We start from the raw sequence: 20302 nt of genomic DNA on the forward strand, positions 1-20302 counted from the left end.
AAGAGGTCATGAGTTCAAATCTAGGCTCAGTTCTTAGGATGATATCCCAAGACAAGTGTACATTGCTTCGGGTGGCCCTTGGGAAGGGTCACTTAGTGGCCAAAGGGTACATGGTGAAGGTTTCTAATTTGTCGTTCCAAACCTTTTTTTGGTATCAAAAGATCATTGTATATTGTAGGATATGCCACTACATAGTTGAATCTCAACCTTCAAAAACTTCTCATGTGACAGCCATCTATCTGAAAAACAACAATGGATCACGTATTTACACTAACTAATTCAGCACACAACTATAGCCACACACACACACACACATATATATATATATATATAATTAGGTATATCAGTGAACTGATAAACTCAACCAAAGATCTCTTAAAGCAAGTCTGCCGGAAAGAAAACCTCCGTTTTTGCAACCTCAGAGCCACAACGAAAGATTTACATGCTATAATTGTCCGTATCAACCAATAACAACTAAAACTTAATAATATTTGTGCAAATGTTGGAATAAAATCCTAAGAAGTTGGACATGCTATCCAAAGAATAAAGGGGAGAACCAAATGAAAGCTTTACTTGATAAAACTAACAGATTATTGTTAACCAACAAGCAATAACACAAAGTTGAAACAGAGTTGTGGTACCTTGAACAAGAAATCAAGTGATCAATACTCGAATTAAGAATTCAGAAAACTTAGGCGCGAAAGAGGAGGTAAAAATGGTAACTTTGTGGACTAATGTTATGGCAGGAATAGGTATCTGCTAGCAGAAACAATTTCACCAGTAATGCTCCAGGATTGCTATTTGTTAATTAAACCTATCGCCCTATAGGATTGACAACTACCAACAACTCTGAAGATGACATTTTTCTCTAAATATGGCATAATGTCCCCATAGCAGTGGGGTTTCTTACCCCAAATAGTCCTGCAGAAATAAGGTAAGATTATATTGAATGTGTAGCCCATACCTGAAGTATAATTGTCCATACTCTCAATATCTAAGATCTAAGTCTCAATATCTAACACTGTTTAAATCAAATATTAAACTCCACCTTAAGTCCATAGAAACGGCATAAATTGGTTAAAAATCATGTGTAGAAGATATGGATCAATCTAAGTACAACGGTGAAAAACTAACTAGATACAAGTATCAAATTCCATACCGTGATTAAACGGCATAAATAAATCTTTATCCAACTTCCAAGTAACAAAACCTATATTAAAACATATATATAGGATTCCCTTATTCTGTATATAATTAAAAAGTAGTACTTCTAATTAGTAACATATATATATATATCATCTTACATATTTATTAATTCTAATCCAAACAACAAAACATAACATAACATATAATCATTTCTTAAGCCTACGAATCCGTTTCGATCCCCATACCTCCAATCTACCAGCAGGACACCCACACGGAGCTCGAAATATCAAAACCGTCCGCCCATTAACCGGGGCCATCTTCTTCAATTCGATTTCAAGTTCTTTATGATCTTGTCCCAATAACTCCAATGGCTTCACATCATTATAACAATTATTATTTATTTCTCCATAATTATTATTATTATTTCTAGACACCAAATACTTAACACACTCTTCACTCTCCAACTGAATATCAAACTCAACCGCTTTTCGCAACCCTTTACACTTCCACTTGCCACATTTTCTCGATTTCACCTCGAGTATTTCCCACGCCGCTATCGTCGCGATCACGCCGCTAAAAGCCGCCACCACGCCGATCACGTAAGCCACGGGAGCTTCGTACATCACTTCTTGTAACACATCTAATACATAAGGCAATATATATAGGGATTCAATATATATGATATGTAGATATGGTATGATTAAATATCCTAGTGCACTTATCACAAGAATTAATATAAGTATATCTAATGCAGCAAATGGAGATTTGTCACAAAATGGATGTGATAATGGATTCACACTATTATTATTATTGTTAGATTTTTTGTTGTTGTTATTATTTGTTGTTGGGGTGCTAATTGGGGTCATGTTATTTTTGTGGTGTTCGAATGCACGACAAAATTCTATCAAGCTACGGCAATCGACCATAGGCAATCTCATGTTGTGTTTTTTTTTTTAATGAGTTTAAGGATGATTTATTTGTGATTGATTGATGATGATGAGGAAATGATTGATGAGATTTTGTGGGAAAGAGAAGAAGGGGATCTACCTAGAAATGTGTGTGTGTGTGTGTGTGTGATTTGAGAGGTGAGATGAGAATGGAAGTCAATGGATGAGTTTGCAGGTTAAAAAAAGAGTTTAAAAGGATGCGTGCATTACGAGGATAGATCATATCAGGGGGGAAAAAAAATAAAGATACAAACATGAAAAGGATAGATGGCGATTAGTAGTTAATAAGTTATCGACATTAGAGTAGTATACAAAGCTTAAACTATGTATATCAAACTCAACACTCTTAAAAATGATATGATGGAAAGGATATAGTTCAAACAATATAACAAAGTATTATTACTAGAAAGACAGAACTAGTCCAAATTTTACAACATAAGTAGCTAAAACTATAAGATAAGTACGGGTTTTATACATAAGTTTAATTTTTAAAAAAATATTAAAAGTTGTGAATATCTTAGATATCAGTCCAATTTGTCATTAGTGAACGTGCTGGTGGTAACTAAATCAGTTACGAACGAAGGTCAATAAAGTTATATTTTATATGTATAGTATAAAACATTTAATTTATTTAAGAAATATATCTTGTGGATTCAAAGTTTGACACTTATTGTAAGCATCTTTCTCATATAACTGGATTTTAAAAGAATGATATATTGGTGAAAGAAATAAATAATATCAATTATAGGGAACCGTTTATAGCTTTATGCATAAGAAAAGGGGAAAGAGAACTCTTTATGGCTTTATGCATAAGAAAGAGTTAAAAGAACACGTTTGAAGTGACGCTGTCATGTGAATGTCCATTGAAGGGGGTTAGATCTAAAATTGTTGGTCATGGGATAGTTAAAATCTACTGTTACTGGGCCTATTGGAGGGGGTTGGGCACCCAGGTCCCCATATTCCCTCCGCCACTACTTATAGTTTTCTTAAGAAAGCTAAAGTTTTTTTAATTGGTGATTAGGTGTTACTGTATGATCATATATCACTAGCTAGTAACACAATTGGACTGTTTGGCAAAGGCTTTTTAGGGGCTTAAAAACCCTTAGCTTTTAAAAATAAGCTCATTTGAAAATTATAGCCATGTTTGGCAATACAAAAGAAATCAAAAGCCACAGCCCCGAAAAACTCCTAAAAGCCTCAAAAGGTTTTTAAAATAAAAGCTCGTAGGAAGAGAGTTGGAAAAAAAGCCCCAGCCCCTAGCCCCAACGTCAAGCTCCAGTCCCAAGCCCTTAACTACAGCCTCAGCTCCAAGCTGTTATGCCAAACATACCCAATAAGTATCGCCATTGATCTAAATTAACCATTTTATTTAAAAAATAAACAAAAAAATTGAAAATGATAGGATGTGTTGTTTGGTCCTTGTAGTATGATAGCATGGTCAAGTTTGCCTCGGAACTTGGATGTTTGAATGGTTGTTACTTGTTAGTTGATAATGGTGATTCTGGGAAGATAGGATGATTTTTGGGTTTGGTGGATGACGGATAAGAGGCGTGTTTCCATTGTGTGTGAGATAATACGAATGATTTGCGGATACATGGCTCGACAAAATAATTGGTTTTTGCAAAATGGTCTTAATGTATGAAAAATGACGTTCTTGTACTCTTAAGAGGAGCTGTGAGACGTAAAATTCTCATTACAAAAGTATCGGCTAAAGCGATCAATTGATGTTTCTCCGTATCAAACTATCACACACGTTTGGTCTCATTTATCTTCAATTTATTGCAGATTTGCAGTATTTGTTGATCATCTTTAACTTGTCTTTTATTATTGTTTTCCTTAACGATAATTCTACATTACTTAGAACTTCCCTATGCCAAGAATAGTCGAATAGATACTCCTCAAAGGATACACTAACTAGTTTCATGTCTCATTTTTAAGTTGTGGTGTTACATATGACTTAAAACAACCCTGACCTATTCACCGTAATCTGCTCTACATAATCTAGAGTGTAAATTTGTAAAATTATATCGATGGTTAGGGTATGAATACCACACAGGAATTACCATGTGAGTATTTTGGGTACTGATAAATTTATAACATTTTTTATCAATTTACAATAATTATTATTTTATATTTATTGTAGATGGGTAAAAAGTTGTATGAAGTTATCTTCATCTCATCGAGTATCTTGTCAGGAACCTTTTAGTTCGGCCCCGTCATACCATTAGAATGGCATGGCTCATGAATCTATTACATGAAAAATAATATCATTTCCAAATGCGTTACCAAACTCATACCCCAAAACACCCTAGAGGCCTAGATGCCTAGACAAAATAACCTTATTGAATGATTTTCATTTTTCAATTTCAATGGGCCATGACCCATAGTCTCTTTTCTGGCCCAAAGACCAAGCATTTGCTCGTCGACTAATTTGTTTTTTGTTAATGTTTATATATTTTGTCTAGTTTTCAATTGTTTAAATGAACGTTCACTTTTGTTTAGAAATCAACTATGTTGATCGGGTCAAAAATTTGTTAGCATTCTCTTTGCTAACATTTTAATATACTAGCACACTAGCACCATACCCGCTCAATGCGGTGATGGTCGTGACGGCGACTGTATGGTCATGGACTCGTGGGGGCGATTGTTGGTGGTAGCGGCGGCGTCAAGTTATGTAAATAATTGATATAAAAGTAATTGATTTAAAGGGTTAATGAACATGTTTCAAAAAATAAATAATTGATAGTGTAATTTAATCATTAATGTTACGGGAATTGTGTATGTGATAATATTATAAGGGATACTAGGTGAAAATATTACATAGTATGGATAAGAGAGCATCTTAGACATTTCTTCATGTAACTTTCAATATAGTGATGTTTTTTTTTAATAAGTGGTATAGATATAGTTTATTTTTATTATATCTTATATATCAAAATATCTATTAACAATCATATAATATTCAGTGTAAAAAATGTAATACATTTAAATAGTAATAAGTTTTATCATCCAAATTCTTCAATCAAAACTACTATTAACGATCATTTTGATTTGAAATTGTACTCATTCAGTGCCTTTGATTTATCAAACAGCCACTTAAATAATACAAATACCCATCGTCTCATATTTCAAGTCGATTCTTTTATATATATAACTATTAAAACAATAGTTAATCGAATGATTTTAAAGCATTTTTAACTTAAAACTAGCTTATAACATTGTCACATAGGACTTAATCCTAAGTGTCATTTTCATATTTATTTACAATATTTATTTTAAATTAAATATTAAATATATTATTAAATTTTAACTGTGTACTTACAAAATTAAAAAATAAATCCTATATTATAAAAATGTATATATATTATGGATACGATAACCATTAGATCCGATCACTAAACTTAATGATTCAAAATAATATCAAAAGATTGTATAATATTTAAATATATTTGTTTACTAATATATTATTACAAACCTTTTAAGCAAAAAAATTTTCAATCAAATTTAGAATCGTCTATATTTCCATTGGAATATCCATACATTAAAAATTTAGGTTTATTATGATTTTTTTTTCACCAAGAATTTGACTATTTATTACAGAAAGAATTATGATCATTAAGGTAATTATTAATTGTTATTGTGCTTTCTACATATTTTTATGTAGTCTTAGTTGAAGCTTTATTTCGAATATTAATTTTCTTTTTCAATGTTTAGGCTTTTTTATTTGATCGCGTATCATCATATTATCGGTAAAGTTTTTTCTATGTTATCTATCGTATTTTGTTTCTTCGATAATTGTCATATAAATGTCACTGATTGGATGTTTCATGCTTCTTTTTTTCCACTTAGCTTAATATCAAAAGGGGTTTTCATGATTAGTGTAATCTTTAATAGTTACATCTTATAAGATTTGATTTTATTTCTTAGATTATTTTCCGGTGATGTCTAAAGACTTGGTGCATTACTTAACGAACAAATTGTCCCACATCTTAGGGGTGTTCACGGTTTGGTTTTTACCCGGTTAACCCATAGACCAAATCGTTTAAAAAACCGTAAAGGATCATACAATTTTTAAATTTGGTTTTTAAATTAAACGAATTATATATTTGGTTTTTGGTTTAAAACGTTAATTATGGGTCATTGATGATAAATTTGGTGAAACCCAAAAAACCAAATAACCTCTATTATTATGCACTTTTTAAAATATTTAATACTTATTTTTTTTTATATAAATCATTATTAATGTATTTTTTTCATTTTAAATTTTTTTTATATGGATTGTTATTAATGTATTTCTTTCTTTTTTATATTATTATTATATTCACCTTTTGCAAAGATTAGAAAAGATTAGATGGACAAACAATTAAAAACTTGAAGATCGAAGATTGAAAAATTATTTATTTGAATTAGTTAATTAACTGAAATAGAATTAAAATCCTTTGAGTTTATACTACCAAAATTTCATTTAGTAGATATTAATACATCTTTTTATATAAGTTTGATATGTTTATAAAAAAATAGTTTAAACGTAGGCTTTGTGTTAAATATATAAGTTTTTACGATAGCATAATGTGAAGTACTTCATTGTTTCTTAAATATCTCTAGCTTTCTTCTTACATATTTCTAGCCTTAGTTGCTCCTCATTTTCCCTATTTTATTATTATATATGATGATATATGGATTTTGTATACCATTGAATTTCCATATCATTATTTTAAAAATATAGTTTATTTTGTATATAATTAGAAGTTAACTTTTATGAATGATATTAATGTTCATTGCTTATAGTATCTTTATTTTACTTTTAAAATATTGTTTTTTTTCTATTTATATATATCTATAAAATATTACGATCTTAATCAAAATTTTGTTGAACAATCGTGTTAAACAACCGCACATCGTGCGGGTGAAAGACCTAGTATATATATATACTAGTCTTAATACCCGTACGATGTACGAATTATATAATATTTGATGATACAGAGAATACGTGGTTGTTAGATATTTAAGTTTTGATACCGTACTTTCACATATTATATGAAACCCATATAAATTGGATAATATATTTGTTTAATTAGATGTTTAAAACTTAGCATATATCTTATCTTTTAAGATAGTTGTATTCCGTATATGATGTTAACATTATTAATTTTTTTATAAATCATGGAAACTTAATATATAATTAGATATATATTTATATTATATCTAAAGATTAGTATTTGATTACAATTAGGTAATTAGGTTATTTTGAATTAGAAATCTTTTTTTAGTTACACCAAATGACACATGTCGTTCAAGGAATGTGCCAAGTTTCAATCAAAAATCTTTTTTATATTAAATCTAAAGAAAGAATAGTATTTGATTACAATTAGATAATTATAAATTAGGAATCTATTTTTAATTACATCAAAAGTGACACATGTCGTGTAAGGAATGCACCAAGTGTCGATCAAAAAAAATACATAATCTTGTTTTAGTATATTGATATATATATATATATATTGAAAAAGTTATTTTGAGAACCTTTTTTTTTGTGAGAACCTTTGAGAACTTTTTAAATCAAGCCCAACCGATGATTATTCTTTACATTAAAATTGTTTTTTGATTGTTTTCGGAATAACTTATGTGTAATTTTGAAGTTTATAATTGTGTGGAGACAAGGATTATCATCCGTTATACAATTATGTGGAGATTTGGATTCTTGATCACATGTGCACGAATATTGCTATGATTACATGTGATCGACTTGCATACATGTGATCATAGCAATATTCGTGCACATGTGATCAAGAATCCAAATCTCCACATAATTGTATAACGGATGATAATCCATGCCTGCACACAATTATAAACTTCAAAGTTACACATAAGTTATTCAGAAAACAGTCAAAAAACAATTTTCATGTAAAGAACAATCATCGGTTGGACTTGATTTGAAAAGTTCTCAAAGGTTTTCGCAATAAAAAAGGTTTTCAAAATAACTTTACCATATATATATATATATATGCATATAATCATAGATACACAAATGCATATAGCACATTTTCATGTTTATTGAAAAAATATCGATGTATACATTGAAACTTGTGATTTTGTAAAAATGAATGTATCAAAAATATTACTAAATGCTTCAAATGTAATATTCACATCTATTGATTTTGTTGATTTATTATTACAATGTCTAGGTTTAAACTTTAAACTATTCTCATTATCGTTTACTAAAATCAGAATATTATTATTATTATTATTATGTTAAATATAACATCATACAACGTAAAAGAAAGAAGGTACATCAGACAATAACATACATTAGCATTAATAGTCTACATATCCATTTTTAATGGTGTACAAATCAATTCCAATCAAAAATTGACTACCTAAGTACCTAGTACACATTTTACATATGACATTTACACATTTTGTTATATAGATAACAAAGTATGTCTTTATTTAATCATTGATCATATTATTACTCTATGAAAAAGTATATATATAAAAAAATTAAATAAATGGGTAATTAGAATGCAAAATAAGGAAAAAAGTGAGAGAGATGCATGGGATGGGTTTTGTGTATTGTTAAGTACTACTACTATCACACACACACACAATCATATCATATGTATTGCTTATTACTATTATTTTTCATGGCCCCCATTTTGCTCTTCTTCACTCCTACCATCTTCTTCTTCTATATATGAATGAATATACATATATGCATATGTATGAATGTATGAAATAATATTACTACCCTTAAACTCCTCTTGATCGATCTCGCAACCACACTCCCACAATCACATGCAAATCAATATTTCACCATATACAATCCCTTAATTTATTAGCCATTGTGATTTTTTTGTTTCACTAATTTGATCTCACTCTCTACATAATAAATCATCACTGGTACGTGTTTAATTTTCATGAGATCAAATCTCATTTCCCTTTTAAGATTTGTGTTTTGTGTTATTGTCTTTGGCTATTCTTATTAACTTTGTGGTAAAAGACTGGAATTTGTCAAAAACATTGATCTTTTCATGTACATTTAAATGTTTCTATGTTTTATGATTATGGTTATCTTGGCTAATGTCAAGATTCATTTGGAATGTTCTAGATTTTATATACAATCTTGATTTGTTTCGTATTGTTATGTTATGTTGTTTGTCTTCTAATTAACCAATATGGTATTATTGTTTGTTAGTAGTATATATGTGACGTGATCGAATAATTCTAAGGCTTAGGTCGAATTCTGTTTGATATTGTCATTTAGAGAACCGTATTTAGACGATCATTTCCATGGGCCCAATTCATTTTTCCAGTACGATATCATACGTCTTACGGGTCACATTTATACTGTCGTTTCACGGGTTCATTAATACGTTCATATCATGAGTTTTATTAGTACTTGGAAGAAATGTCACTTAATAAGATCAACTTATATACAATGTCAATGTCATAAGCCATGAATATACATTCAATGATGTGGTGCAAAAGATGGCTTGATGCAACGAGCCATGACCCACATGTATGATACTTTTTGGTAAGTGGGTCAGGACTAATTGCACCTCCTACGTTAGCTAGCTAAAAGTCATGACCCGTTTATACCTCCTGGTTACATCAATAAGTACTAAAGGCACAAACATATATACTGGAACATATAATTCTCTTTGTTACATCTAATATTTATCATATAATCTAATACAGAAATGACATGATTGTTTTCAATACCGGATCTTGTTCTCACTGTCATTAGTGTGATGGCTGGTGTGATGACCTCAATGTGAAGAAAACCACGGTGAATGTATATATGTGTATGTCTTTTGATTATCAAATGTCAATGTGATCTGGTATCGATAAAAAGAAGTTCAGTGTGATTGTCAATGGGGTCCGACGTGACAGACTTTTCATCATTTTGGTCCAAGTGACCACACCATTACACCGAGTACGCTTATATCCCGGCATAGTTCTTGTTGTTTGGATGCATGGTTAAGTCGTCTAATCCCACCTTGAGGCTTTCATGTCACATCACATTAATCATTAACTTTTTTAAAGATCATACTTTGATTTACTTATGAACTAACCATTTAACATTTGTAATAATGTTTAATCATCTAATTTTTACTTTAGCAGAACTGGAAGGAGTATTAACTTACCTTGTAAAATGCCGGAACGCGTTCATGAAGAGTTTGACGAATTCGATAAGCTTCTTGGCGAGATACCTCGAGCTACTGTGACCCCAAACACTGAAGAATTTGGTTTCTTTAATCCTTCCAAGAACCAGAAAAATCTCTATACAGCTCTTGATAATGGTACATTTCATAATACATTAAGTGATGAAAAATATGGTCCAAGAAGGGTTCAATACAATCTTTTGGATGATCAATCATTCGCGTCTGTGTTTCAAGATTTTAGCATCAAAGATAGGCCGATCATCCTATCACCAACGCCGCCTTTGGTTGATTCTTCAACAGCCTTTAATGGGACTGAATATAACGGTCAACAATTTGTAGCGATCCCTATGATGCCGAATCAACAGCAGCTGTTTTTCCATCCTTCACAACAGAAGCCCGAGTCTCATGTTACTTGGAGAAATCTTGAAAGAGAACTTAATTATCATCCATTTCATATGAACCAATTCTGTAAGAATGCACCCAATGAAAGTCAGCAAGCTGTACCACCTTCGGTAACTAGATTCATAAGCCATGCTAATGGTATGAATGGGTCAAACCAAAAGGTTTCTGACAAGATACTCACATGGTCACGTGGAGTAAGCCGAGACCCTCTTGGATCTCTAAAGTTTGGTAGCTTTGAACGAAAAGAGACTGTTTCAAGTGTCGTGAAGCAACCGTTACCAAAGTCTGATGATCTAGGGGACAGAATATATAGCATGGCTAAAGATCAACAAGGATGCCGTTCATTGCAAAAGAAGTTTTCTGAAGGGACCCGGGAAGATTTGGAGAACATTTTCCGAGAGGTTATTGTGCATATTATCGAGCTAATGACAGATCCGTTTGGAAATTATCTTGTTCAGAAGCTGCTGGAAGTGTGTGACAAGCATCAACAGATGCAGATTCTTCGTGTAATTACCAGAAAGCCTGGGGATCTTGTTAGGATATCGTGTGATATGCACGGGTTTGGTCTCCTTGTCCCTTGTGATAGATGTATTGTTTCGTGATTACTATAGACACTGATATGTTTCTTTTCTGTTTATAGGACTCGTGCTGTTCAGAAGGTCGTTGAAACTCTTAAGACTCGTGAGCAATGTTCGATGGTTGTTTCTGCTCTGAAGCCTGGAATCATTGGCTTGATGAAGAACATGAATGGCAATCATGTTGCACAACGGTTCTTGCAGTACCTAAAACCTGAATTCAATGAGGTAATACGTTAAAAGTGTTTGGCGTCAATCCAGCCCGAACCAGTTCAATCAGAACTAAAAAGTTGTCCATTTCGATCCCAAATATTTGACATGTCATTCAATTTGCCAGACCTGCCAATTTTCGCACCTCTAGTTTGGATCAGGGATGACTCATAAGACAGGGAAAATCTTAATATATAGGACAAGTATATTGCAGTTAAAGAGTCTATGCTAAGTTATTTGAGTCAAATGCGTACGTGCTTATGTATATCACATTTACAGTTTCTTTTCGAAGCTGCAACTATGAAATGCATAGAACTGGCAACAGACCGGCACGGGTGTTGTGTCCTTCAGAAATGCCTGAGTCATTCTGACGGTGAACCAAGACAGCGTCTGGTTCGTGAAATCACTTCAAATGCTCTTATTCTTTCACAAGATCCATATGGGTACCCCCCTGACCCCTCCCTCACCTGACCATTTGTGTGAATTCCGTGATTAATTGAGTTGGACTTTTCAGGAACTATGTTGTACAATATGTATTTGAGCTTCAAGTTCCATGGGCGACATCAGCCATTCTTGATCAACTGGAGGGTAACTATGGTGACTTAGCAATGCAGAAATACAGCAGTAACGTTGTTGAAAAGTGCCTAAAATATGCAAGAGAAGAACGCCGTGTTTGTGTTGTCAATGAGCTGATGAATAATCCTCGTTTAGATCAAATCATGCAGGATCCTTATGGAAACTATGTTATCCAGGCTGCACTACGTTCTTCAAAGGTCAGGATACCTTTAAACAAATACCTTTTAGCCATTATATTTGGATTTTCGTTTTACATGTCAAAATGGGCCGGGTCAGCCTGGCCCGCAAACATTTTTTTTCCAATCTTTGAATTGATAAGTAACTAATGTGTATAACTATGATCCAAAGACTTCATTACTCTGAGCTTCTAAAGCGGTAAAGAAGGATCGATGAATTTGAATACATATCAAACTTAATGAGTTTTACTCACCCTCTCACCATTTTTTTGAGATTTACTGACCCGCTCGGCTCAATGCATTTGACAATTTCCGAACCTTTCCCTGACGGCCCGGCCACCTCCAAGATTGTACCTAGAGGTATTCGAACCTGAAAGGCTGAAACCTCTTGTAAAGAGGTCCAAGATGTTAACCGCTAGGCCACCTTGGAGGTGGCTAGTTGCAATGTAAAAAGCTAATTGCTATCAACTTCAGTTGTATATATGTATATATTGTCTCATGCAGGGAGCTCTACGTGAAGCATTAGTCGAGGCAATAAAACCCCATGTACCTGCACTACGCACTAGCCCGTATGGTAAAAAGGTTTTGTCAAGTAACGGCCTCAAAAAATAAGTTAACTTGGTAAGATGGTCAACTGTCTAGCTACACCTTTTTTTTTTCTAAAATGAAAATTGTATTGTGGTATAAAAATATGTGATGGGATATAAGCTAAAGTAGTGTAGTTTCATTTGCAGGTTCAAGATACTGTTTGTAGTCACTGTAAGGCAGTCGTCTGTTTATGGAGGAGTTCTTATAGCTTGTTTGCATTTGAGATAGAAATAAAGAATTTTCTAAAGATACTATAGGCCATTAGTGCCTTAGTGGCTGGGATGACTTGTAGATGTTGTGATTGTGCAGAAGACTAGGTCAGGGGTAAGCTGCTCCTTGTGCCAAACTACGGCATGGGTGAGTTATTGATACCAGAAAGGTTTGGCCATCCATTCTGTGGTTTGTGGTTCAGCTATAAGTAGTTTTCAAGGTTCTTTTATTTGTGCAGCTGTGATAAATCGGCTTTCGATTAGTGTATGCAGGGTAGGCATACGTTAGCCGAGGTGCTCGTTTGAGCCTGTATTTGGGGTTTCTTTTGTTTGTCATTGATTTTTGTAGAACTAAAACGTTTAGAGGGGTAACTTATTTTTTGAATAATATATTCAATTTCGATTTCTTGGCTTTAATTATAGCTTTGAATTCAAGTTTTTACAATTTCAGATTCGTTTTTTTTCCATTGATGGATATTGTGGTGTTTGGTTGACAAAATGAAGCCATCTTTTAAAAGGAAAACCATAGGTGCATTAAGAATAACCATGTGAGGTTCATCACTCATTCCATTTACATACTAAATTACTAACAGATTTACCATTTACCATACAAGGATATAACCAGAAAGTTGCTCATTTCATAACTCTAAGTTCTAACAAAATCCAATTTAATCACAAGTGAGATCATGACCTTTTCAAGCTAAACATATGGAGGGTCTTCTTCCATATCCCAGGGCACATTTTCACCAGGTCCTCGGTTTTCAGTGGAAGCAGTCAAGCTAGGTGAAGCCACATTCATCTCAATGTGTGCATCTTGGGATGGTCCTCTGTGGTTCGATCCGCTTCTTTCATCCAAAGCTTCCAGTTGCAAATGGGGATTAGTTGATAATGACTCATTGAGCTCATTCTGCAAGTAAAAGATTGCATAAACAATTGCAACTTATAAGATGAACATTATGTTACAGTTTCAAGAATTAATAAACACCTGCACATAGGCCATAACATCGGCTGAAGTAACTGATCTTCCATCCTTTATGTGTGATGAAATCCAATCAAATACCCTTGTCTACAAGATCAAAAAGAAACATATACTTAACCACAACCCTTCGTGTATACACCAAGTCGTAACACTTCTCACACAACCATCTTTTTCCATAACCAAGTATAAACCCGTTGAATCATTTTGGAATTTCATTCTTTCAATGCCAAATAATAAAGCTTCATCAAACAAGCCATAAGTGTGTTTAATCATATCTATGATCATATTCCATGGGTCTAAAATTCGTGATCCATTATCTTGATGGGATCACAATATGCGAAAACAAATGAAGCCTAACTCCAAACGGATTACCATTGTAGAGAAAGTTAAATGGCATATCAAACATTGTAGTAAATACGCGTTTGTCTGACTGGGTATCAGCTAATAAGTTCTCACTGCATATAGAAAACAATGCAAATAAAGACTACAGAAAAAACTCATGCGCCTACTACCAAAAGTGGACTTCATTTCCCTTCAAAGAGACGCTGCTTTTCGTTCATTTCATAAGTTCTTGAAAAGATAAAGAACTAACGACTAAACTAGGTTGGTTAAAGGTCGATAAAACTATTGTCAAAGACCACAATGAGATTAAACGTAATGCGTTAATACCACTTCTCTCCGTTCTTTGTTTCAAGGGTCTTGTAGGATTGGCCGTCCGGTCGTTAGGGGGCTAATAAGGGTCAGTTATCCATTATTTCATGGGTCTATATCTTTATTTTTTTCGTACAACCTACAATCAACTATTTATTATTCAAACTTCAAACAAATGTAAAATCCAGATAATGAAAATGTAAATTAAAACCTCATGAACCCTATCTTTGAACTTAAAGAAAGTACCAACATTTGCAAAATTTAGCATTTAAGGTTTTTGAAGATAACTAAACTTCATATTATGAAATGACTTGCTCACAATGAACAAAAAAAGGTCAAAGTTTGACTATTTCCCACATCTAACAATCAAAATAGAACAACATCTGTATGTAAAAAAAAATAAAACATCACACAAATAACTTATACATAAATTCAAAATAATAATATATATTTTCTCACATTATATCAAACTTCGGTCAAAACTGGGGTTCTAAAAGGACCAAGTTTGACTAAAAAGTCAAAACACAAACTACAATTTTCAACTTTGAATCAAAATAACCTATCAAAAAGACATAAATGAAGCAAAACAATAATGGGTATTATTGAAATTCTTACAAGTGAATGTCTTTTTCCAGAATTAAAAGAAATGGGCTGCAAATTGATGGATTGATGATAAAGTTTAGTAACATGATTAGCAACATTATGGAAATCGAGAAATATGTTAGGTTTATTATTTGTGATTGAATTCTCGATTTTCCTTCTTTGAGACATTGAAAATTGGCTAATTGTGTATCATGAATTTGATTGAAATTGGTCATCATTTTGGGTTTTGTTCGTATAAAATGGGGTGGACAAATGAAGTTCAGAAAATTTGGGTTTGGCCTATTGGCTATTGGGTTATACAAGGTTTCCAACCCAGGTTATATAAAGTTAAGTTTGGAAAACTCGTTACTCAAATTTGACTTATCAAAGAGAATCGAAGAGGTTTTTGGTGATTCGGACTCGGCTCCGGAAGTATTCAGATCGAATTTTTATATATAAACATAATTCTTTAGCAAAACTTAAAAAAATACAATAATAACTTTTTAATTAAACATAACTATTTAAAAACAATGACATAAATGTTTCAAAGTACAAGTTTTGAAACGCGTCTTGGACTCAACATGACGAGGTGGAGAGTTAAGACTTTATTTCGAATACTCGGCCGACTCGTGAAGTTTTACAGTCTTGGGGTTATATGCTAATTTTATGTATTTTATTATCCGTTTGCTTGAGAATGAAAATGGATCCGATGTGAATCCATAAATAAATAAATATATATATATATTAAATAATAAAAGAAAAGAAAAATCTATTAATAAGTTATATTTTAATGTTCCATTTTAGTTGGCCGATGAAAAATCGAATTACCAAACTCGAAATGAAATTAAATGATAGTTTCAATAAAAATAATAATAATAATAATTGCTATATATTTATACAAACTTGTTATATTGTGAGTTTTTGATTATTTATGTGACACAATAGAAAAATTACTATAATAAGTCTATATATCATGAAACGTCTTGAACTAACTAATTATAAGTTAAAAAAAAAACATACAAATTTGTTTTTGTTGCTAATGATTCATTACATTATATCTTTTAACTTTGAGTATGTATGTAAATGTAAATCTTAACTTAGCCAATGGTATTAGTGCCTCATTGGTAAGATATTTGAATTTGAGAGAATTCATCTAGGTTTGAGTTCACTTCTTACAATCCTAAGATAAATTAAGGAATTGGTGTGCTTAAAAATCAACCTAATAATAAGATGATGACATATGAAATTATAAAGGGTTAAGATTTGGAAAGAAAATTAAAAGAATACACATGTTAAAGTTTTAAGATTTTAGATTGATTTTTAGGCATATTTTTAGGTCTATTTATCATTTTCTATAATTTAATGATGGTTTTTTTTTTAGTTATAAATTTCATCTCAAACATTCGTATAATACAAAAGTAAAATTTAAAATAATATGTCGTTAAAAAGAAATGTAAATTCTTATTTTGAATAAGTGGATTACACATGTCATAAATTAAAATTTTTAGATAGATTATTAGGCTATTTATTAGGTTGTATCATTTTCTTTTTCATTTAGGTCATCAATGGTCCTCCCTAGTTGTATGCACTAGTAAAAAACGTGATCAATTTCTAACGTCGTCGTCTTCATCAATATCAATATTTTTCAAAAAAATCTTATGGTTTTTCTTGCTTTGTAGTGATATAATTAGTGCAAAATAGAGATTAACATACATACATGTTATTGACTAGCACGTCTAGGAGTGGAGGGTAAAAAGGGTGTCGACTAGTTTTAAAAGATCCAACGCGTTGTGATCATACAACTTGACAATAAATTTTCTCATCAAAAGACAAAAATCGAACATCATTTGGAAAGTTGTTTGCAACTTTGATATGGACTGATTGAACTCCAATCACTTAACTATATTTTTTATTGCTCAACAACAGAAAATATGTTTCACTTAAGCCAAATTTGTTGCATCTCTTCAACACGTACGTCTTCTTTAAAAATCATGGAACAAGACTACTTAATTGGTTCTTAATGGGCAAAGGGTCCTAATCAGGGCTAACAAAGCTTGGGATAACTATCTGTAATGCTTTTAGGTCCTTTTATGTTACCTTATGGTATTTATGATGTGGATGAGAGATGGTGATTATAGTGGCCCTCATCATTTCCCTCAAAGTTGCGAGAAAAGTCATTGTCTTTTCACTTATGTACGTGGAACAAGTCTACTTGGGATGACTTATGGTTCGATGTTCGCAGTGTTGGCAAGGTGTTTATTACAATTTTTGGCCGGCTATGGTAATTTTGTGGGGGTTTTACTATCATATGTATTTTTTTTCTAATAAATAATCGTTACGTCAGTACTTTATATGATTGTATAACTGACATTGTCATGTTTGATGTTCTCGTAGACTTCTTGTCGCGCAAACATAATGTCTTCAAAACATACACCGTTTGTCCCAACGTAATTGTGTATATTAATGAAAAACGAGGCGCGTAACACCACTAGGCAAAAAAGTGTAACACCACCAGGGAGAGTATTAGCAGCGATGTCGCCGCTAATACTGCGGTCCCCCATGTCTGTAATGGTAAATCTGACAGAGAAATTAACGGGGCCCTTATCAGTGTCAGAGTATTAGCGATGACGTCGCCGCTAATGCCCTGGTCGGGTTGACCTTTTTCTAGTGGTGTTACCCTGTGCCATGAAAAAACACATATAGTTAGAAAAAAGTGTAATCGACAATAATTTATGGTCCACGTGACAAGACAATAAGGATTTACTTACACGGCTAAGTTTCAAACCTCGACTTGATTTGTGTGGGTTTTTTGGGTGCTATGTTGCTACTAGGTCTGGGCTATGTACGACTAGATTGAGTCAGCTAACGGTGATCTTTGTCATTAGGTCAATCATGACGAACTTTTAAGCTTTCAATTTGTAGACCATTAAGAAAAATCAATTTAACTAATATTTTTTCAGAAAATGATAGCTCTAAACTTCTACCCAAATCATCATCAATATAAATAACAACATTTTTATTTTTATACAGTTATAAAATCATAAATATAAATGATAAATCACACGAAACAAACAAATTACTAGCATCACATATTACCAAATTTTTTTACCAATAACAACAAAAACAAAAAACATGGGACCAATTCCAGTCCAAAAGTAAGGGGGTTTTGTTTTTTGAACGTTAGTCCAAAAAGTAAGTAACTGTTTTTCTGACAAAGCCAAAAATATCCAAAATTGAAACATCCACTTCTTCCTTCCACACACCACACCACACCAATCATCACCCACCACCAAATGGTGTTCAACACCGTGTTAGTAGCCACGGTGGCGACAGTCTCCGCCGACGTATGGCAATCAGTGGCATGTTTTTCCGAACACATATCATCCGATGAACTCCTAGATCTAGTCATATGTTTCCCTTTACAACAGCTTGGTCGTTTCGCTATCTGTGTTTGGAATTTCTTTTGTATCCCCCCGTCCCCACCTGACGCTTATTATTATTCTTCTTATTCTTATTATGACGATGACGATGAGGAAACGGATTACGATTCCGATGCTACTCCCGCCGTTGCCGGTGGGTTTTCCGGCTATGATCATGGCCGGCGAATTTCGTATTCCGATTCCCATTCCGATTGATTGACTGAGACGACCCTTTTTTTGTTATGGTTATTTGATGGTTATTTTCTTTCCTGTTTTGTACAGAAATTCTTTTCTTTTTTTTTGTTGGTAATTTTGTTTGCTATATAATAATTAATATATAGTTTAGTTTTACTTATATTGATGTGCTTTTTTCATGTATAAATTATCTAGGTGATTTGATATTTGTTGAATTGCCTGATCATGTAGATAGATGTTTATAGACACTAATTAAGATCTTTGTGAAAGGTTTAAACGAGAATCGCAAATAGGCCTAGCATTCGGAGAACTTTTACGTTACGTGTGATTGAGTTTATTCAAAGTTACGGAATGGGGCCAAAATGTGTTGAAACCATTTAGATTTTGGTTCGCTTGTGATTGAATTTGTTCACATGTGAGGGTGAAGTATGGATTTGTTGGTTATTTAGTTAGTTTGGATGATCAGGCTTTTAGGCATTGGTGGTTGAGGAAATTCATCAATATCAGAATGTTTCTTCATGCAAAATACAGACATTTACTAGGGAACTTATCTTGTAGTTAAAACTTAAACGCACTGTTCTCTGTTTTCACTATGCCTTTGTAGAATATAGAAAATATATAGGTTTTTGGGTTCAATAGAATTTGTTTCCACTGATTATGTTGGCTATAATGAAACTATTTGCGGCTCATAAGGTTGTGTCTGCACCTTTTAGATTTCTTTCGCAATACTGTTTATGCACACTAGTCATTTATCAGTATGTAACTTTTGAGGTGCAAATTTAAGATATGTAGATTGGATAGTAAGACCTTGTTAAAGAACTTTGTGGGATTTGGCTATATTCTTGCATATATAAAGAGTGATGTGCTTTCAGATGCTCATTGAACAATGCATATTGTTGACTGCAACCCATTTTGGTACAATCCATATGCATCCTGTATGTGTGCACAAATTTCCTTTCCCATCTGAGGCAAGTACTAAACGTGTTTTACAGTGGTTTTCTTAACCTCTTTTTAAAGAGTTTATGTTACACTTTTCCATTAGTTCTTAAGGAAAATATTACTGGGCAAATTTGCGTGTTCTGGAAAAGCCGGTTGTCTTAAGTATTGGTTATATTATGTATGAAGTATGATACAATAGTAATAGGTTATTGCTACATCTTCTACTTGGTATTCAATCTTGTTGACCGTAGCAGGTGCTCTTCAAGTTTTTGTCGGAAAGAGCGTTCGGACTCACAGAAAATGACCCGAGTGTCTTAGATTATCCACCTTCCGTTGTCATGGAACCATTTTTAAGGGCATGATTGAATACCTTTTAAATCCATGTTCTGTTTTTCAATATTCTGGTATGCCAAGTTTTAATCTTTTTATCCGGATATTCAACTTAAGTTCCAGGTCTTGAGATTACATCAGGTACAACATAAATATTTGATCATGTTGATGCAGCCAACACTGTTCAAACTTTTTGGTCTTTAACTCATCATG

General features: G+C 32.6%; 4 protein-coding genes across 4 annotated transcripts; 2 read left to right on the forward strand and 2 right to left on the reverse strand.

The window, feature by feature from the left end:
- Positions 1–613: 613 nt before the first annotated feature.
- On the reverse strand, positions 614–2281 carry LOC122582488 (uncharacterized protein At5g19025-like). The gene is made up of 2 exons (XM_043754886.1): positions 1392–2281; positions 614–921 (listed from the first exon to the last, which is right to left on the reverse strand). Exons 1-2 carry the CDS (start codon positions 2082–2084, stop codon positions 907–909), a joined length of 708 nt encoding a protein of 235 aa, XP_043610821.1. The 5' UTR covers positions 2085–2281; the 3' UTR covers positions 614–906.
- Positions 2282–10227: 7946 nt separating this feature from the next.
- On the forward strand, positions 10228–13400 carry LOC122582888 (pumilio homolog 12). The gene is made up of 6 exons (XM_043755318.1): positions 10228–11219; positions 11301–11463; positions 11725–11888; positions 11960–12218; positions 12702–12818; positions 12932–13400. Exons 1-5 carry the CDS (start codon positions 10249–10251, stop codon positions 12807–12809), a joined length of 1665 nt encoding a protein of 554 aa, XP_043611253.1. The 5' UTR covers positions 10228–10248; the 3' UTR covers positions 12810–12818; positions 12932–13400.
- Positions 13401–13503: 103 nt separating this feature from the next.
- Positions 13504–15586, reverse strand: LOC122582879. The gene is made up of 3 exons (XM_043755311.1): positions 15240–15586; positions 13980–14060; positions 13504–13901 (listed from the first exon to the last, which is right to left on the reverse strand). Exons 1-3 carry the CDS (start codon positions 15393–15395, stop codon positions 13695–13697), a joined length of 444 nt encoding a protein of 147 aa, XP_043611246.1. The 5' UTR covers positions 15396–15586; the 3' UTR covers positions 13504–13694.
- Positions 15587–18499: 2913 nt separating this feature from the next.
- On the forward strand, positions 18500–18841 carry LOC122583523. The gene has a single exon (XM_043755918.1). It carries the CDS (start codon positions 18500–18502, stop codon positions 18839–18841), a length of 342 nt encoding a protein of 113 aa, XP_043611853.1.
- The last annotated feature ends 1461 nt before the right edge of the window (positions 18842–20302 follow it).

Source organism: Erigeron canadensis, chromosome 9 (genome assembly GCF_010389155.1).
Source record: "Erigeron canadensis isolate Cc75 chromosome 9, C_canadensis_v1, whole genome shotgun sequence".
In the NCBI taxonomy this organism is placed as follows: Eukaryota; Viridiplantae; Streptophyta; class Magnoliopsida; order Asterales; family Asteraceae; genus Erigeron; species Erigeron canadensis.